Source organism: Chlamydotis macqueenii, chromosome 10 (genome assembly GCF_036417535.1).
Source record: "Chlamydotis macqueenii isolate bChlMac1 chromosome 10, bChlMac1.mat, whole genome shotgun sequence".
Lineage (NCBI taxonomy): Eukaryota > Metazoa > Chordata > Aves > Otidiformes > Otididae > Chlamydotis > Chlamydotis macqueenii.
In genome coordinates, this window is record NC_141565.1 from 7,357,796 (window position 1) to 7,372,339 (window position 14,544).

General features: G+C 51.4%; 2 protein-coding genes across 2 annotated transcripts in view; one reads left to right on the top strand and one right to left on the bottom strand.

Annotated features, from left to right (window-relative positions):
* DNAH1 (dynein axonemal heavy chain 1) overlaps positions 1-14,544 on the top strand; it is a 72,748-nt gene that overhangs the window by 49,172 nt on the left and 9,032 nt on the right. Inside the window, exons 48-61 of the mRNA XM_086756027.1 lie at positions 328-524; positions 1,383-1,518; positions 2,678-2,886; positions 3,686-3,857; positions 4,210-4,401; positions 4,922-5,032; positions 5,419-5,604; positions 10,409-10,600; positions 11,063-11,230; positions 11,864-12,055; positions 12,475-12,606; positions 12,838-12,963; positions 13,442-13,561; positions 14,392-14,541. Of these exons, the coding sequence (XP_086612153.1) occupies positions 328-524; positions 1,383-1,518; positions 2,678-2,886; positions 3,686-3,857; positions 4,210-4,401; positions 4,922-5,032; positions 5,419-5,604; positions 10,409-10,600; positions 11,063-11,230; positions 11,864-12,055; positions 12,475-12,606; positions 12,838-12,963; positions 13,442-13,561; positions 14,392-14,541 (2,283 nt within the window). The remainder of the gene's footprint in view (positions 1-327; positions 525-1,382; positions 1,519-2,677; positions 2,887-3,685; positions 3,858-4,209; positions 4,402-4,921; positions 5,033-5,418; positions 5,605-10,408; positions 10,601-11,062; positions 11,231-11,863; positions 12,056-12,474; positions 12,607-12,837; positions 12,964-13,441; positions 13,562-14,391; positions 14,542-14,544) is intronic.
* Positions 6,556-9,896, bottom strand: LOC147599505 (HAUS augmin-like complex subunit 3). The gene is made up of 4 exons (XM_086755830.1): positions 8,688-9,896; positions 8,075-8,514; positions 7,202-7,418; positions 6,556-6,807 (listed from the first exon to the last, which is right to left on the bottom strand). The coding sequence occupies exons 1-4, from the start codon at positions 9,894-9,896 to the stop codon at positions 6,556-6,558; spliced, it is 2,118 nt and encodes a 705-aa protein (XP_086611956.1).

A 14,544-nucleotide genomic window follows, 5' to 3' on the forward strand; every position in this document is an offset into this window, starting at 1 on the left:
CCAGGCAAACAGTACCATTGAGAACAGCAGAACTTAGTCACTTGCCTGAATTAGTTTAAGTAAGATGACTGTTTAGCAGCTGCTGCCACGACCGCTGGCTAAACGCGGTCCAGTCCAATGGCAGTTCCTATAGGAGTATGGAGCAAAGGGAGCCATCACCTCCCCACAAGCAGCTCCTGGGGAGCAACTGAGGAAGGCAGCTGCTCCCAGATCCTGCAGAGCACCAGGCTCTGCCCTCCCAGAAGCCTGGCTGTGCTTACAAATAACCACCTGCTCCCTCACAATTGCTTTTATCTGGTAGCCACAATGGACTGTTTCTGCCCACAGCTGAAGGTTGTGATTGAGGATTACCTGGAGGAGTACAATCAAGTCAATAACCCAGAGCTGAAGCTTGTGCTTTTCATGGATGCCATACAGCACATCTGCCGAATCAGCCGAATCCTGCGGCAGGCTCCAGGGAATGCTCTTCTGCTGGGTGTTGGGGGAAGCGGGAGACAGTCTCTCACCAGACTGGCATCTCACATGTAAGCAGTGCACTCCTATGCACATAATGTGGAGCAGCTCCATCGGGGCTGCCTCCAGAGAATCTCTTTTCCTCCACCTCCTGCTACTGGTTACACATTTTTCTGGTTGCTGACTCTTCAGATTTAACACTGAAGAGCTAGGGCTCAGTTAACATGCAGATCTATACTAGAAAAAATTGAGTCTTTTGTGTACTAGTAGCTTGGGTTACTGCTGCAGGCATGCAGTGAACAAGCAAATGCAGTGCGGTCCCTGTCAGCTCTCTGGCCTGTGCAGCACTCAGCATAGCAGGAGGAGAGATAGTGGCTTCTTCCTGGGAGGTGGGCAGCAGGAAGGTAGAGACAGGAGCTACTAATGACAAGTAATCAAGTGATACTGGCAGCCTGGCAAGTAGGACTGGTGATTCTTGGGAGCCAAGGGGCCTCAAGGAGGAGAATTGAAGAACCAGGGAACTAGGCTGAGGAAGAAAATTCTTCCAGCTCTGAATACAGGATGTGATCCTAGAGAAACGCAACCACGCTTCCCAGGTGCACCAGCCTCCAAGGGCAGCATCACAAAAAAATCCACAGAGTTGCTCCCTCTGTACTCTGAGGCACTGGGACCGAGACGGAATATGACTCTCTTAGCTCATGGAATTGTACTTCTCCCAGTTTCTAGCTGGCTCAGGTATCTCTGCTTTGAGTAAAACATGCTCTTGGGCTGGTGGCTGAACATGCACAAGGACAGGCATGAGCTCAGGACTTATTGCAGGAAAACAGCTTGCTTGAGTCCTCTCTCCCTGAGTCTACAACACATACTCAGGATTGACAAAAGAGGAAGTTTTAATTTGATGTAACTCCACAGGCTTCTCTTTCCTTTAGGGCAGATTATGAGTGTTTCCAGATCGAGCTGTCCAAAGATTATGGCATGACTGAATGGCGAGATGATGTGAAGAAGATCATCATGAAGGCAGGCCTTCAAAGTCTACCCAAGACATTCCTGTTCACGGACACACAGGTACAGCAGTATTAGCATGGTGGACTCCATCTCAAAAGAAATCAGAAACACACCTCTAAGCTCAATCCGTCCCCCTAAAGAGGACTGAGGAGCTTGACACAAACCAGGCACAACTTGTATTTCTTAAGTAAAGTAGTCCACCTTCATCATCTTATAAAAAAGCCCAGAGAAACTAAAGGTGCTGCATTTGTTGCTAGAGGGACTGTAGAGCTGTGTGTGGGGGCTGATTCTTCTGTTGCTCAAGGAAGCCTCTTTCAGCTCCATCCAAGGGTTTGGTGGGATCAAAGATTTTAGACCCAGCTGCCTGAAGCTAAGCTCTATGCTGACCACTGATACTAGAAGTCATAAGTAACATCATTCTCTTTCTTTTCAAAGAAACCAGTAGATATCAGGCCTTATGCCTGCTGGTTCCACAGGATAATATTGGCTTGTTACTGTATCTTGCTAATGACTAGGCCAGCTTCTGGAATTCATGGTTATATTCCCCATAGGCTTTTTTACTGCCTTCATTATCATGGAAACCAAGTCCCTTCTGACAGTGCCCTAAGCAGTGAGATGAGCACCTGTCAAACGCTGCTTGTTTTTGTATCCTTTTCCCTGAAGTGAGAAGCATACGTGGGAGAAGAGGGGCATGTGAGGGTGCTTTTAGTCAAGTAGATAGATTCTGTGTATTTCTGATTTAGCAAAGGTGGAGAGGTGAGTGTACCTCTGGAGGGAGATCGTCCCACAGGCTGTGACACATCCCTACAATTACTCTGTCTGCCACATCAATGAGCCTTATCCTAATAGTGAAGTGTTCTGGAACGAAGACCCAGAGCATCCAAGGCCCAGAACAACCCGGTGTCTGGTTGCAGAGTCACTGTGAGGCAGGGAGCAAGGCCCTGAGCTCAATTTTTCCGTAAGGAGACAGTGAATAGGCAGAAGGAGGTTTGTGCTCAGACACCCTGACCCTTGAAATGGCTGAACATGGCTGTTCAATTGGAAATGCTGGACAAGGGTCAAAGTATGCTTTACTGGAGCCAAGTGATCACAGAAATGACTTTTTGTAACAGAGGCTGAGGGCTATATTTATCCAGAAGTGATCACCATGGCACGTGGAGACATGATTGTCTTACAACTTAACTGGTTTGGTTTTTTTTTTCTCCTGTCATCTACTTAGATTAAAAATGAATCCTTCCTTGAGGATATCAACAGCCTGCTCAACTCAGGTGACGTTCCTGATATTTACAACCCTGATGATCAAGAACAGATCATGACAGCTATGAAGCCTATTGTTCGAGATGTAGGGCAGCAGCCCACCAAGGCCAATCTGATGGCTGCGTACATAGGACGGGTTCGCAGCAATATCCACATGGTCCTGTGTATGAGGTACAGTTCAGGGGTAGGACTCCATTCTGTCAGTGTTACTTATTCCCTCCTTGTCCTTTGCCTTGTATCACTTTGTTTCACTTTGGACCTTTGTTTCCAAGCCCCTGACTTTGGAGAAGGAGTAAGGCTTGCATTTCACCTTCCTGTCGGACTGGATACTTTTTTTTTTTTTTACACTTTGCTGGTTTCAAGATGAAGTTTGAAAAGTTTAAGAATATTATTATATGTGATCCAGATTAAGTACAGTCTTCCTCCTCCTTCATGCACAATTGAGCTGTTTGTTACAAAAAATCTTGCTTGAATGTGGGGCTCAGTTGCACCATGTTTACTCATTAATCTAGTGCATAGTCCTTGAGCAGCTTGCTTGTTTGCAAGAGGGCTGCCAGAAGGTACAGGGCATTCTCAGTGCAAGTACAAGTGGAAGAAGCAGGGCCATGATTTTAGTCTGGTGATGCAATCTCTGCACTCACCTACTTGAAATATACTTCAGATCACATTTATTTCTTACCACTTAAGTGTTTTCCCTAGGAAGGGACCCAGAAAACATCATCCTACTACCATCTTAATACTTCCAGAATATACCCAGGACTTCCAAAGAGTGAGCTGTAATATGCACCTTAGGACATGTGCCTCACTGCCTGAACTTTAATTCCCTATTTCCCTCCCTCCTCCTTCAGGTATATTCCCTTCCTTCTTCCTCTGTAAGAGTTCGGGTTGGTTCTAGGGAAGTAGGAAAGCTATTTTATCCTTGCGTCTGTAGCTAGTTGTAACACCTCTTTTCTGCATGTCTCGCCCTCAGCCCTATTGGAGAAGTCTTCCGTGCACGCTTGAGACAGTTCCCCTCTCTTGTGAACTGCTGTACCATTGACTGGTTTAACGAGTGGCCTGCTGAAGCCCTGCAGTGTGTTGCTTCCTCCTTCTTGCATGAGATCCCATATCTTGGTGCCAGTACTGAAGATATCGATGGGATGGTAGGTGCCACACTCAACACACAAAACACAGCTCAATGCGCCATGTCTCTAGATACACATAGACAATGGACACAGGACACACCTGCAAGAAGGTCCTGCCCTGTAGCAGAAATGTTTCATGGCAGGGTCATTTGAATATAGAACTGGTTAGCTTTTGTATGCCTTGAAATGGCCGTGTCCCTTTGTCACCCTCTCTGTATGGCATTGAAACTCACATGCATAGATAAGCTCTGCTGTGACAGCATACTTGAGCTCTTTCTACGCCCCTATTGCTCTCTGTGGGCATCACATAGATTTTGCCCACCATGTGTTCAGTACTACATAAGATTGTTTCTTTCCTTTCTCCTTGTAGATTCAAGCATGTGTAGAAATCCATCAGAGCGTGGCAAAGAAGTGTGAAATGTACCTAGCAGAGCTGGCCAGACACAATTATGTCACTCCCAAGAGCTACCTCGAGTTCCTCAGCATCTTCAGTTCCCTGATTGGAAAGAAACAACAGGAACTGAAGACAGCCAAGAACAGGATGAAGAGTGGCCTGGACAAGGTTCTCCCTCACACCTAGAAGAGCTTTGGGCCCCCCCTTGCCTGCTCTGAGCAGTGTATTTATAGCTGTAGAGATGCCCTACGCATCTCCTGTGTAACAGGAGAAAACTCCTGCTAAAGCAAATGAGACCTATGCTTTTTGACAGAGCCAGTCTTTCTGAAGGTCTGAGTCTGTAACAGCTCTAAAAGAATGACAGTCTCCAGCCTTTGGGGACCACAGACCTCTCTGTAACTTATCTCTCAGGTGTTCCTTACTAACCTTTTAACTAAAAGCCCAATAACAGCAACATTGTTCTGCTGACTGATTGCCATGAGCTTATGAGGTAATGCCCATTATGTGCAGGCACTGTTAGGCACTGCTGTCGATAAGCCCGCCACAGTGCCAGATTGGTGCTTAGGGCAGGACCTGTTTTGTACAGCCAGACACTGGGCAGGGAGCCCCCCATCAGGGCAGCCCAGCCCTTTCCTGGGGCTCTCCATCGCTGCTGCCTGTGCTCTCACACTCTGCTCTGCTCCCACAGCTCCTGCAAACAGCAGAGGATGTAGCAAGGATGCAGGAGGAGCTGGAGTCTGCCCACCCTCTCCTGGCACAGGCAGCTAAGGACACAGTGGCAACCATGGAGCAACTGCAGGTACTGCTGCTGCACAGCCCTGCACTTTCCACATCTGACTGCTCAGACTGGACACAGGGCTTTGGGATGCCTTGCGAGAATTGTACAATATTCTGCTTGATCTGACAGTAAAAAGGCCTAGATCAGCCCAGCAGGTATTTATGCAGAGCAGCACTGCCAGGGAGAATGGCCTTGTGCTGGGGTCCCTGCTCTGGTGTTGGTGGGGGTCAGTCACAACCCACCATCCCAGTAGGGATCCCCTCCAGCAGTTAGGCCCCACCATGTCTGTGCTGGAAGGAAACACACAACCTGCCAGGACAGCTGTGGTCCTTAGCTAGCAGTGCTAAGCCAAGCCAACGGGCTGCTCTGGCTCCAGCATGCTTCTGAGGCTGTCTCTGGTGTTGCAGGTAGACACAGCTGTGGCTGAAGAGACAAGAAGTGCTGTGCAGGCTGAGGAGATGAAGGCCAAAGTGAAAGCTGAGACAGCCCAAGCCATTGCAGATGATGCTCAGAAGGACTTGGCTAAAGCCCTCCCAGCCCTGGATGCTGCTCTTGCCAGCCTGAGGAATCTCAACAAAAGTGATGTTACAGAGGTGACTGGGTTGAGGAGGGTGGCAGAGGTGGGTCTGGTCCTGGACAGCTCTCCCGTTGCAGCAATTCCCCTTCTATAGGCTTGCAGCATCCCCAGCCTTTTCCAGCATCTCCATCCATCCCCCTGGGCTCACGGTCTGGGCAGCTGCCCACACAGCTTCTCAGCTTTGCTCCTTCAGAAGCAGAGTTTTAAAGGGCACAGAGGCAGCAACTGGCTGCTGGGTGTTCCTACACGTTGTTTCCAACTTGTGCCAGAGAGGGTGCTGAGGGGGGCTCGCAATGCAACTCCAAGTATTGACTGCACAGCACAGGAATGGATCTAGCAGCACACTGTCTGAATCAACAGGCTCTTTTGAAAGGAGATCCACCACAGGCAGAGAAGAGGAGGCAAGGGCTAGTGGGCTGACTTCAAGGAATATTGGCTTGAAATAGGATAGTCAGAGAAAGGAGGGTGGTTCTGAGCCTGGCAAGCGTCACAGCCCATAGACAAGAGAGCAAACTCAGCAAGTACAAGATCTGGCTGCCCAGAGCATAACAGCTGTGGAAGGGAGAGACAGGCTTATTGCTCTGTAACTGTGAATAACAGACCTTTTTATTCCCCACAAAACATACAAAAGTCACAAACATTGTCAGTCCACTTGCCCCCAGCACCCATCCTCTTGTAGGGTCAGCATGGAAAGTCTCCTGTCTATACAAGGCTTCCAATGCCAACTCACAAGATGCATCAATTTCTTACACATCATCTAACCTTCCCACCAGCTTCAGGAAACTTCTTGTTTAAGGAGTTTAAGGAATAAACTCCCTGCTTCTTTTAAGCCTAGCTGCTGGGCCATGACCCAAGGAACCTGTCACTGGAGCCAAGACCACTAGAATTCTCTTAGTCCAGGATTAATGGCCCAGCCCATCCAAAAGAGGACACCACTTCTATGGCAGGGAGTGAGCATCCTTTAGACCTACTCCTTTGTATAGGGCAGCTCCATCAGGGGTCCCTTGGAGGAAGCTGATACCTTCTTCTCCAGCTCCTCCACCACCTCTCTGAGCCGATCTTCATTGCAGTAAAAATACACATAAAGGTTGCGCTCTGTCTGCAGGATAGGGGTCTCCAGAGATCTGCGCTTAACCTTTAAGTCACTCAGGAGGTCTGTCAGCATTTGGTAGAGGCTGTCCTGCATGGTGATCAGTTGCTGCAGCAGGTCAGTGATCTCCTGAGGGACAGAGCCCCAGACACACATGAAAATGCAAAAAGAGGGGGATTTCCTCCTACCTATGAAACAGCTCAGCCCACCAGAAACAAACTACGTGCCTGGCTCTGGCCTCCAAACACATCCAGTCCAGGGAACTGAGGCCACCTTGGCTAAGGCACCCCAATCTCTGTACTTAACAGCACGTGTGGCTGAGAATCACCTTTGTCCCTCAGCAAGCCACTGCCTCACTGGACAGGTTCTGGGGCAAGGCAAGGATCAGGCCAACCTCCTCTGCCTCTGTGGCCTGAGAGGCAGTAAGTTCTCCCTCCTGCACCAGGGAAGATGGCACAGAGGGCTCTGACTGACAGCCCCATGCCACCCAGCACAGCCTGGTAGAGCAGGAGCACTTGCTTACCGGAGAGGAGAGCTGCAGCTGGTTGGAGCTGTTGTACAGCAGCCGGTACAGTTCCTCTGTGGAGGACTCCAGGGCAGGGAGCTGGGACATAGGAGCTACCACCTGTGCTTCCAGCACTCTCTGGTCGTGAACCAACTGGGAGCACTGGGCTGCTATGGCCTCATAGCTGCGGAAGAGATGCTTCTCCTGATCTTGCCCCACCAGCATGTCCCACAGCCTGCAAGAGGGGACAACCAGCCAGAGGTGTGAGTAGCATGCCAGCACTGAGGAAGAACAGGGCTCAGGGGACATTGTGCACTGTGGAACTGGGATGCAAGCAGCTGTGGAGCAACAATGAGAGGGCAGCCACTCCTGGTGAGCAGCCCATGTCCTGGCGTTCTGGGAAGAGCACCATAAAGGATCAGGCTGGCTCAAGAGCCAGTCAGGGACTCCTTACTGGCAGACACTAGCACCATCTACTCCAGAGCTGTGCAGGGAGGAGTGAGAAGCCCCTGTCAGGGCAGGACACCCAGACAAAGCTCTTGCTCCAAGCAGCCTGTACTTCCTTCTGCTCCAGCTTTCTCCACAGCTGAAGATTTGGTTCTGCACTCTCCACCTTCCCATCCTAGGGAAACCTCTGTCCTCCCTACTCATTTCTTCCTCCAACCTCATGGTTTGCTGCATCAGCCCTACCCAGATGCAGTCTTCTGGGGAATTTCACACCACCGTGGAGTCAGGGTGGCTCTGCACTGGCAGAAGAGCACTGCGACTGCCTGGTAGCTTGAGTCTGCCACAGGCCTTTCTCATTCCCATGCCCTCCACATCCAGTTTATTCCTCATGCGTGTGCACACGCGCGCCCCCACACCCCCGTGCCCCCACACCTGGGCCCTTACCGTGCAGCAGAAGGGTCTTTAGGGTCTATCCATGTACGTGGACAATGCTTCTGGGAGGAGCTGACATCTTTGAAGTAGTCCTGCTGTGCCTGCAGCCTGGTCTGGGCTTCCCTCATGACAGCTTCCATCTCCACAAGCTGAGCAGCCTTCTGGTCCAGCTCTTTTCTCTCTCGTTTCAGCTGGAGCTCCAGCAGCTCCAGGCGGCTGTGCTGGCTCACCAGCCACGCAACTGCCTCCTCCTGCCTCTCAGCAATGTTCTGCAGGTGGGCAGCTTCCAGGCTGAGGCGCCTCTGCAGGATGGGCAGGTGAGAGAAGCAGGCCTCTGCCTTCAGGAGAGGTGGCAGCTGGTGGCTCAGGATGTGCGTGATGTCACAGCGCAGGGCGTGAAGCTGCTTCTGAAGCATGGCAGCCTGACTCTGGAGCTCTGCCTCAACCACATGCTGTGCAGGGGGAAGACAAGACAGGCTGGTGTCAGGATGCATTGCTGTTGCTGCCTGGGTCTGCCACCTCCTGACATGTCAGCTGTGCTTCAGCATTCAACAGGAGGGATTGCGTGCAGCACAGGCAGGCTCTGCCACAAAGAATGGTGGAGGAAAGGGAACACTGACCCTACCTGGTCCTCCTCAAGAGCTTCCAGAGTCCTCTGGGCCCACTCCAGAGCAGCACAATTACCTTCCACTTTTGCTGACATGACTATAAACTCCCTCTGGGCACAGATATGTGCCGTCTCCATTCGGCTCAGCTCCTTACAGAAGCTGTCCTGGTCCTCGAGTAGTTTATCTGCGTCAGTCCCAAGGCTTTTTGGCATCATTGTTTGCTTGGCATCCATTTTGCCTGTAGCTTCCTGGCTGCCATCTCTCCCATCCTTATCCCCCATGCTCAAAGCCTCTCTCCCATTCCTCCCCTCCACCAGCAGCTCTGCCCTTGAGCCTTGGGCCAGTATTCCATGACTTGCTGCTGCCACTCCCCATGGCATCTTTGTGCATTCTTGATAAGGAGCTCCTCTTCTTCCCTCTGATGTTTCCCAGTCCAAGTCCATCTGTGTCCCAGCCTTCAGCCTTTCCTTCAGGCTGCTCTCTCCCTGTGTACTTGCTCCCTGAGTATCTGGAGCCTGGATGCTCTCTGGTATGACCTGCTGGATGAGCCTCTCAAACACATCGGTGACCTGTTGTTCTAGCTCCATGTAAGGGCCAAGATCCATCTCACACAGCAGTGCCGGTGGCCGGCCTTTCCCCATGTCCCCATGCCACTCTGTCAGCTGCTTTGCAGCCTTGCTGATCTGGCTCAGGATAGAACTGGTTTGCAAGATCTCCACTTCCAGGTCCATCTGAGCCTTCCTTACGTCCTGCTTCACCTCTTTCTCCTTCTCCTCCAAATACCTCAGCTCTTGCTGCAGATTGGCTACCCAAACCTGCAGCTTGTTGTGCCGCCAAAGCTGACAGTCACGATAGTCCTTCAGCTCCTGAAGCTCTTGCTGCAGGGCCTCCAGAGAGGGACCCTCACCATCCAGTATTGTGCTTGGGACCTGGCAGCATGTCTCCAATGCCTGCTCAAGAGCTTCTCCTTCCAGAATGGGCTTGCCTGCAGCCAGCAGAGCGTCGTAGGCCTCCACCTCAGCTGGACTCAGCACATTCTCCTCACCCACTGTCCTGCAGAACCACTCGAGGAACTGCTTTGTCTGAGGGCAGTCAAAGAGCCAGTCAAAGTCCTTCTCACAAAGGGTGTCTGCATGGGGGTAAATCAGCCTCAGCGTTGCCACAAACTTTGCCCCTCTGTTGACTGTATCCAATGGGAAGGCCTGGGAGTGCCTCTGGCTGAACATGGCAAGGATGGTCAGCACTAGAAGGGAAGAAGCAGGAGTCATCCTTCAGAGTCCTGATACTCACAGCCATCTTTAGGGTGCTACAGCAGCACTCCTAGATGCCTGCTTGAGGAAAAACTCAAGCAGTCCCTCCACAAGCGCTGCAGACCAGCTCATGGAGTGTAGCATTGCTACAGTGGAGTACAAGACAAATGAGAGCCCACAGAGCAAGGGAGAAAGCCTGCCCATGCCCTATTTCCATACAGCCTCCTCCCCAGGGTCACACAGATCTAGCTCCTTTGCCAAGACATCTTCAGCCTGTAAGATACACCTATCAGAGCAGGCTTTTTCAGCCTGCCTATAGTTTGCTCCATGCCTTTCCTGATAACCAGCTTTCCTTTCAGATATCTCTGTCCTTCCTGCCTCTAAATGTCCGGCCTCTGGTTCCAGTCTCCCCTGGGCCAGCTGAGGGATGAGCACCCCGTCTCACTGAGAAACCAGGCTAACTCACTGTCTCCCTTTGGGTTTTGAAGGTACGAGCAATGCAGCGGCCTCCCCTCGGTGTGAAGATGGTGATTGAAGCCATCTGCATTATGAAAGGAATCAAGCCCAAAAAGGTGGCAGGACAAAAGCTAGGCTCCAAGGTGGATGACTACTGGGAGCCAGGCAGAGGCCTTCTCCAAGACCCAGGGAAGTTCCTGGACAGCCTGTTTAAGTACGATAAGGTAAGTGGTGGCAGAGGAAGGCTGTGACCAGGGATCAGGCGTTGCCTGACAGAGATCCTTGTCACAGCAGTGAAGGTTAAAGCTCTTCGTGGGCAACACCTTTCAGCAGCACAGAGAAAGAGGACGTATTTGGCCTGGGAATCCTTTTGTCAGCTGGCTGTACTTCTTTGCCTTGGGAAACAGGACCCAGGCGGACAGGTCTTCCCCTCCCATCCAGCTCCTTCACAGGGAAAGAGCAGAGGGACAGAAGTGGTACAGGAAGGGATATACCCAGTCCCACAGCCATGCCTCCCAGGCCTCACCACGCAGCAATTTGATTCCTCTTGCTCCAGCGTGATGCCTTAACCACCCTGCCAGGCCCTGGGGCAGGTTGCAGCCACTGGGGGAAGTACTTTGAGACCCTCATTCAGATCTCTAGCACCCTCATCACCAATCTCATTTCTATCCCACTGTTCCTTGCAGGACAATATTGCAGACACTGTGATCAAGGCCATCCAGCCCTACATCGACAATGAGGAGTTTCAGCCAGCTGCCATTGCGAAGGTCTCCAAAGCTTGCACCTCCATCTGCCAGTGGGTGCGTGCCATGCACAAGTACCACTTTGTGGCCAAGGTCGTGGAGCCCAAGCGGGTAAGAAGTAGCGTGACTCAGTTGGCTCTAGGTCTTAGGGAACACAGTACTAGTAGCCCCCTTCCGCAAAAGGTGCTGAGAGTCACCATGTTCTGCAGGCCAGGACATAATGTTCAGACCAAGCCTTAGCAGAGCCAAAGCCTCAAAACCCATTAAGATAATAAAGTAGTAGAAATCAGCCTAGAATATGCTGGGACAGAGGTGATACCTTGTTCTTAGTGCTGAGTTCCTGGCTCAGCAGAAACTACTTACAGAAGCATTCCCACATCTCACTGGTGTTTCAGTTTTAATCCTCTCCAAGCCTAGCTGTTTGTTTATCATTATTCTGGGGCAAGCAGAGGAACCTTTCCTCCTGTTCACCAGTGGGTCACATTGTGAGCTTGTGTAAGCTGGCACAGGCTCTTGGCTTTTGAAGCTATGCAAAAACACCCTCCTCACCCCTACTTTTATTCCCAGGCTTGCAGAACATCCCCCTGGAGTTAGGCAGGTCAACCTTTGTCATACAGGGAAGGATCTCAGTATCACCTAGTGCTTTTATGGAAAACCAACTCTTACTCCAAGGTCTCTGGCTTTTTGGGGAAGAGCCTGGCCACTTGCCCAACATACCCACTGTTTCCTTATGCATCTCCCCAGCGAGCCTTGCAGGAGGCAGAAGAGGACCTGCGTGCCACTCAGGAGGTCCTTGAGGAAGCTAAGGAGCGCCTGAGGGAGGTTGAAGGTAGCATTGCCATGCTGCAAGCCAAGTACAAGAGCTGCGTAGCCAAGAAGGAGGAGTTGGAGATGAAGTGTGAGCAGTGTCAGCAGAGACTGGGCCCTGCCAATACAGTAAGGGACAGAGCTGGGTTCTGCCTGCTTACATGATACAACCTGATTTCATGTCAAGGAGCACAGTGGTGAAAACATCTACATGCCTGCAGTTCATGACAATCCTAGGTTGAAGCTGCATGGTCAGATGTCAGCATCCCCAGTCCTGTTGTGCTGCTAAGCACAGTCACTTGTGTGAAAAGCTGCTGTCTTCCTATGTATGGTTTCTTCAGCCAGCAGTGGGTCTCCAGGGCAGCTGAGTGCAGCCCAGTAATCCCAGGATTAAATGCTTAATGCTGGAAACAGAATTCAGGATATGGCAGGGGCCAGCCTGCAACTTGTGGTCACCAAAGTTGCCTGCAGCATTACCCAGAGAGCAGCAGGTCCAGGACAACGGTTAGACCACACAGCAGCTCTCATGCATGCACCTTCTCCCACAGCTCATAAGCAGCCTGGCTGATGAGAAGGTACGCTGGCAGGACACTGTAGAGAACCTGGATTACAAGATCAGCAACATCACTGGGGACATGCTGGTTGCAGCTGGCTTTGTGGCCTACCTGGGCCCTTTTACGGTAAGCGTGCAGTGCTCCCTGCGAAGGCTCGGTTACCTGCTCTGCTGGCCTCTTGCTGGCCAGATCCACTGGGAGAAAGGAATAGGACAAAAGGGTGCAAGATCCCTCCTGGATCTCTGTGTATGCCAGCAGCTGCACAGAGTCGCATTTGAGTGGAAGCAGGAGGGTTTAGATGCTCACAGCAGACTAGCTGCAACTGAAAGAAAGGCTATAATATGTTTCTCATGGCAGGGACACTACCGCGTAGCGCTGTGCAAGGAGTGGGTGAGGCAGCTGTCAGAAAACAACATTCCTCACACCAAGGAGCCAAACCTGATCAGCATCCTTGGAAACCCTGTGAAAATCCGCTCCTGGCAGGCAAGTTGCAGAAAAACCCCACACTTTCAGGCTGAAGGTGCCTCAGGCAAAGGCGAAAATGCTCAGCTCACCACTCACTAGGATCACCTGTACCATAGGACAGGCCCTAAACCAAACAGCTCAATAATGACCAAATGCCTCCACAGTGCAGAGCTGGAATTGCTGCCAGGGCTCCTTGCACAACGAGCAGGAGAGGACCTGGCAGCATCCAGGGCAGCAGCAGCATCCCTGAGGGCATCAGCCTTAACCCATAAGGCTTCCCCTTTACAAACCACAGGCTTAGAGCAAAGCCCTGGCCAGAGCCTGCCCAAGCCTAGACAGAGCTGCAGCTCTGGGCTCAGCTTCTGTTAGATGTACCCTCACCACCATTCCCTATCTACCACACTGGGACCACACAGGGGCCACAGCAGCAAGAGCTTCTCTCTGATCAGCTGTGTTGTGCTACCAAGTGTTCCCAACACCTTTTTCCACCCCATAGATTGCTGGTTTACCCAACGACACCCTGTCTGTGGAGAATGGGGTAATAACACAGTTCTCCCAACGCTGGACTCACTACATAGATCCCCAAGGACAAGCAAACAAGTGGATCAAGAATCTGGTAAGACCCCTGGGGAGGAAAGCCAGGTCTGCCAGAAGAGCAGAAGCAGCTTTCTGTTAGGAGCTGCACAGAGCAGCCTCAGGCTTTGGGCTCCAGAGCTGCAAGGCCCCACACTGTCCCAGCCCAGCCTCCCCAGCACTGGACAGGCTCCACATCCATATTCACCCCAGGTGCATTTCCCTACTTAGGAGAATCAGGACAGGGCAGGAAGGGCCTTGCTGTAAGCAAGTGAGGCATCATATTCCCACTCTGGCTCTCCACTAGAACTCTGGAGGCCTTACATCCTTCACCACACCCTAAAATACACAGAAAACCACCACCATCTCCAAAAACATCCTTTAGGATCCCTAGGACAGAAGGGATCAGGGAGTATTACCTGGCTAGCAAACACAGTCCCTGCTGCTAGAATGCTGAGAACACAGACCACCAGCTTTTCTCTTCCCCCAGAGCCACCCACTGCCCTTTTGAAGTGTCAGGCAGAAGGCTGAGGCCGCTGCTCGTGTTTTGCTCCCCAACGGCTTTTCCCACCCACCTGCTCTCACTTTGCAGGCAAATGAGCTCTGAGTTACCAGTGTGGTAACCTCCGCACAGGTGAAGGAGGTTTTCCCCGTTTCCCTCCTTTCCTGCTGTCTAACTGAGCTGCCTCTAGTGCCTGGTGACATGGACTAAACTTGCCAAAATAGCCAAAAACCATCTAAGCAAGAAAAAATACTATTTCTGCTGCTCTGGAGAGCTAAATCAACCCAATGAGAGGTGTACCATGCACCAGAGCTGGATGTAAAGGTGGGCAGGACACCACAAGGACACTGCCCTCCCCTGCTGCCTTTCAGGAGAAGGTGAATAACCTGAAGGTGGCCAAGCTGAGTGACCAGGACTTCCTCTCCAGTCTGGAAAATGCCATTACCTTTGGGAAGCCCTTCCTGCTGGAGGATGTCGGCAAGGAGCTGGATCCGGCCCTTGAGCCTGTCCTGCTGAAACAGGTT

Bases quoted from the DNA above. Each gene is read 5' to 3' on its own strand.
- LOC147599505 (XM_086755830.1), bottom strand. From the start codon at position 9,896: ATGTTCAGCCAGAGGCACTCCCAGGCCTTCCCATTGGATACAGTCAAC. The intron at 7,419-8,074 runs GTAAGGGCCCAG...CCCCTCTTGCAG, and splicing joins AAAGACCCTTCTGCTGCACG to GCTGTGGGACATGCTGGTGG. The intron at 6,808-7,201 runs GTAAGCAAGTGC...TCTGTCCCTCAG, and splicing joins AGCTGCAGCTCTCCTCTCCG to GAGATCACTGACCTGCTGCA.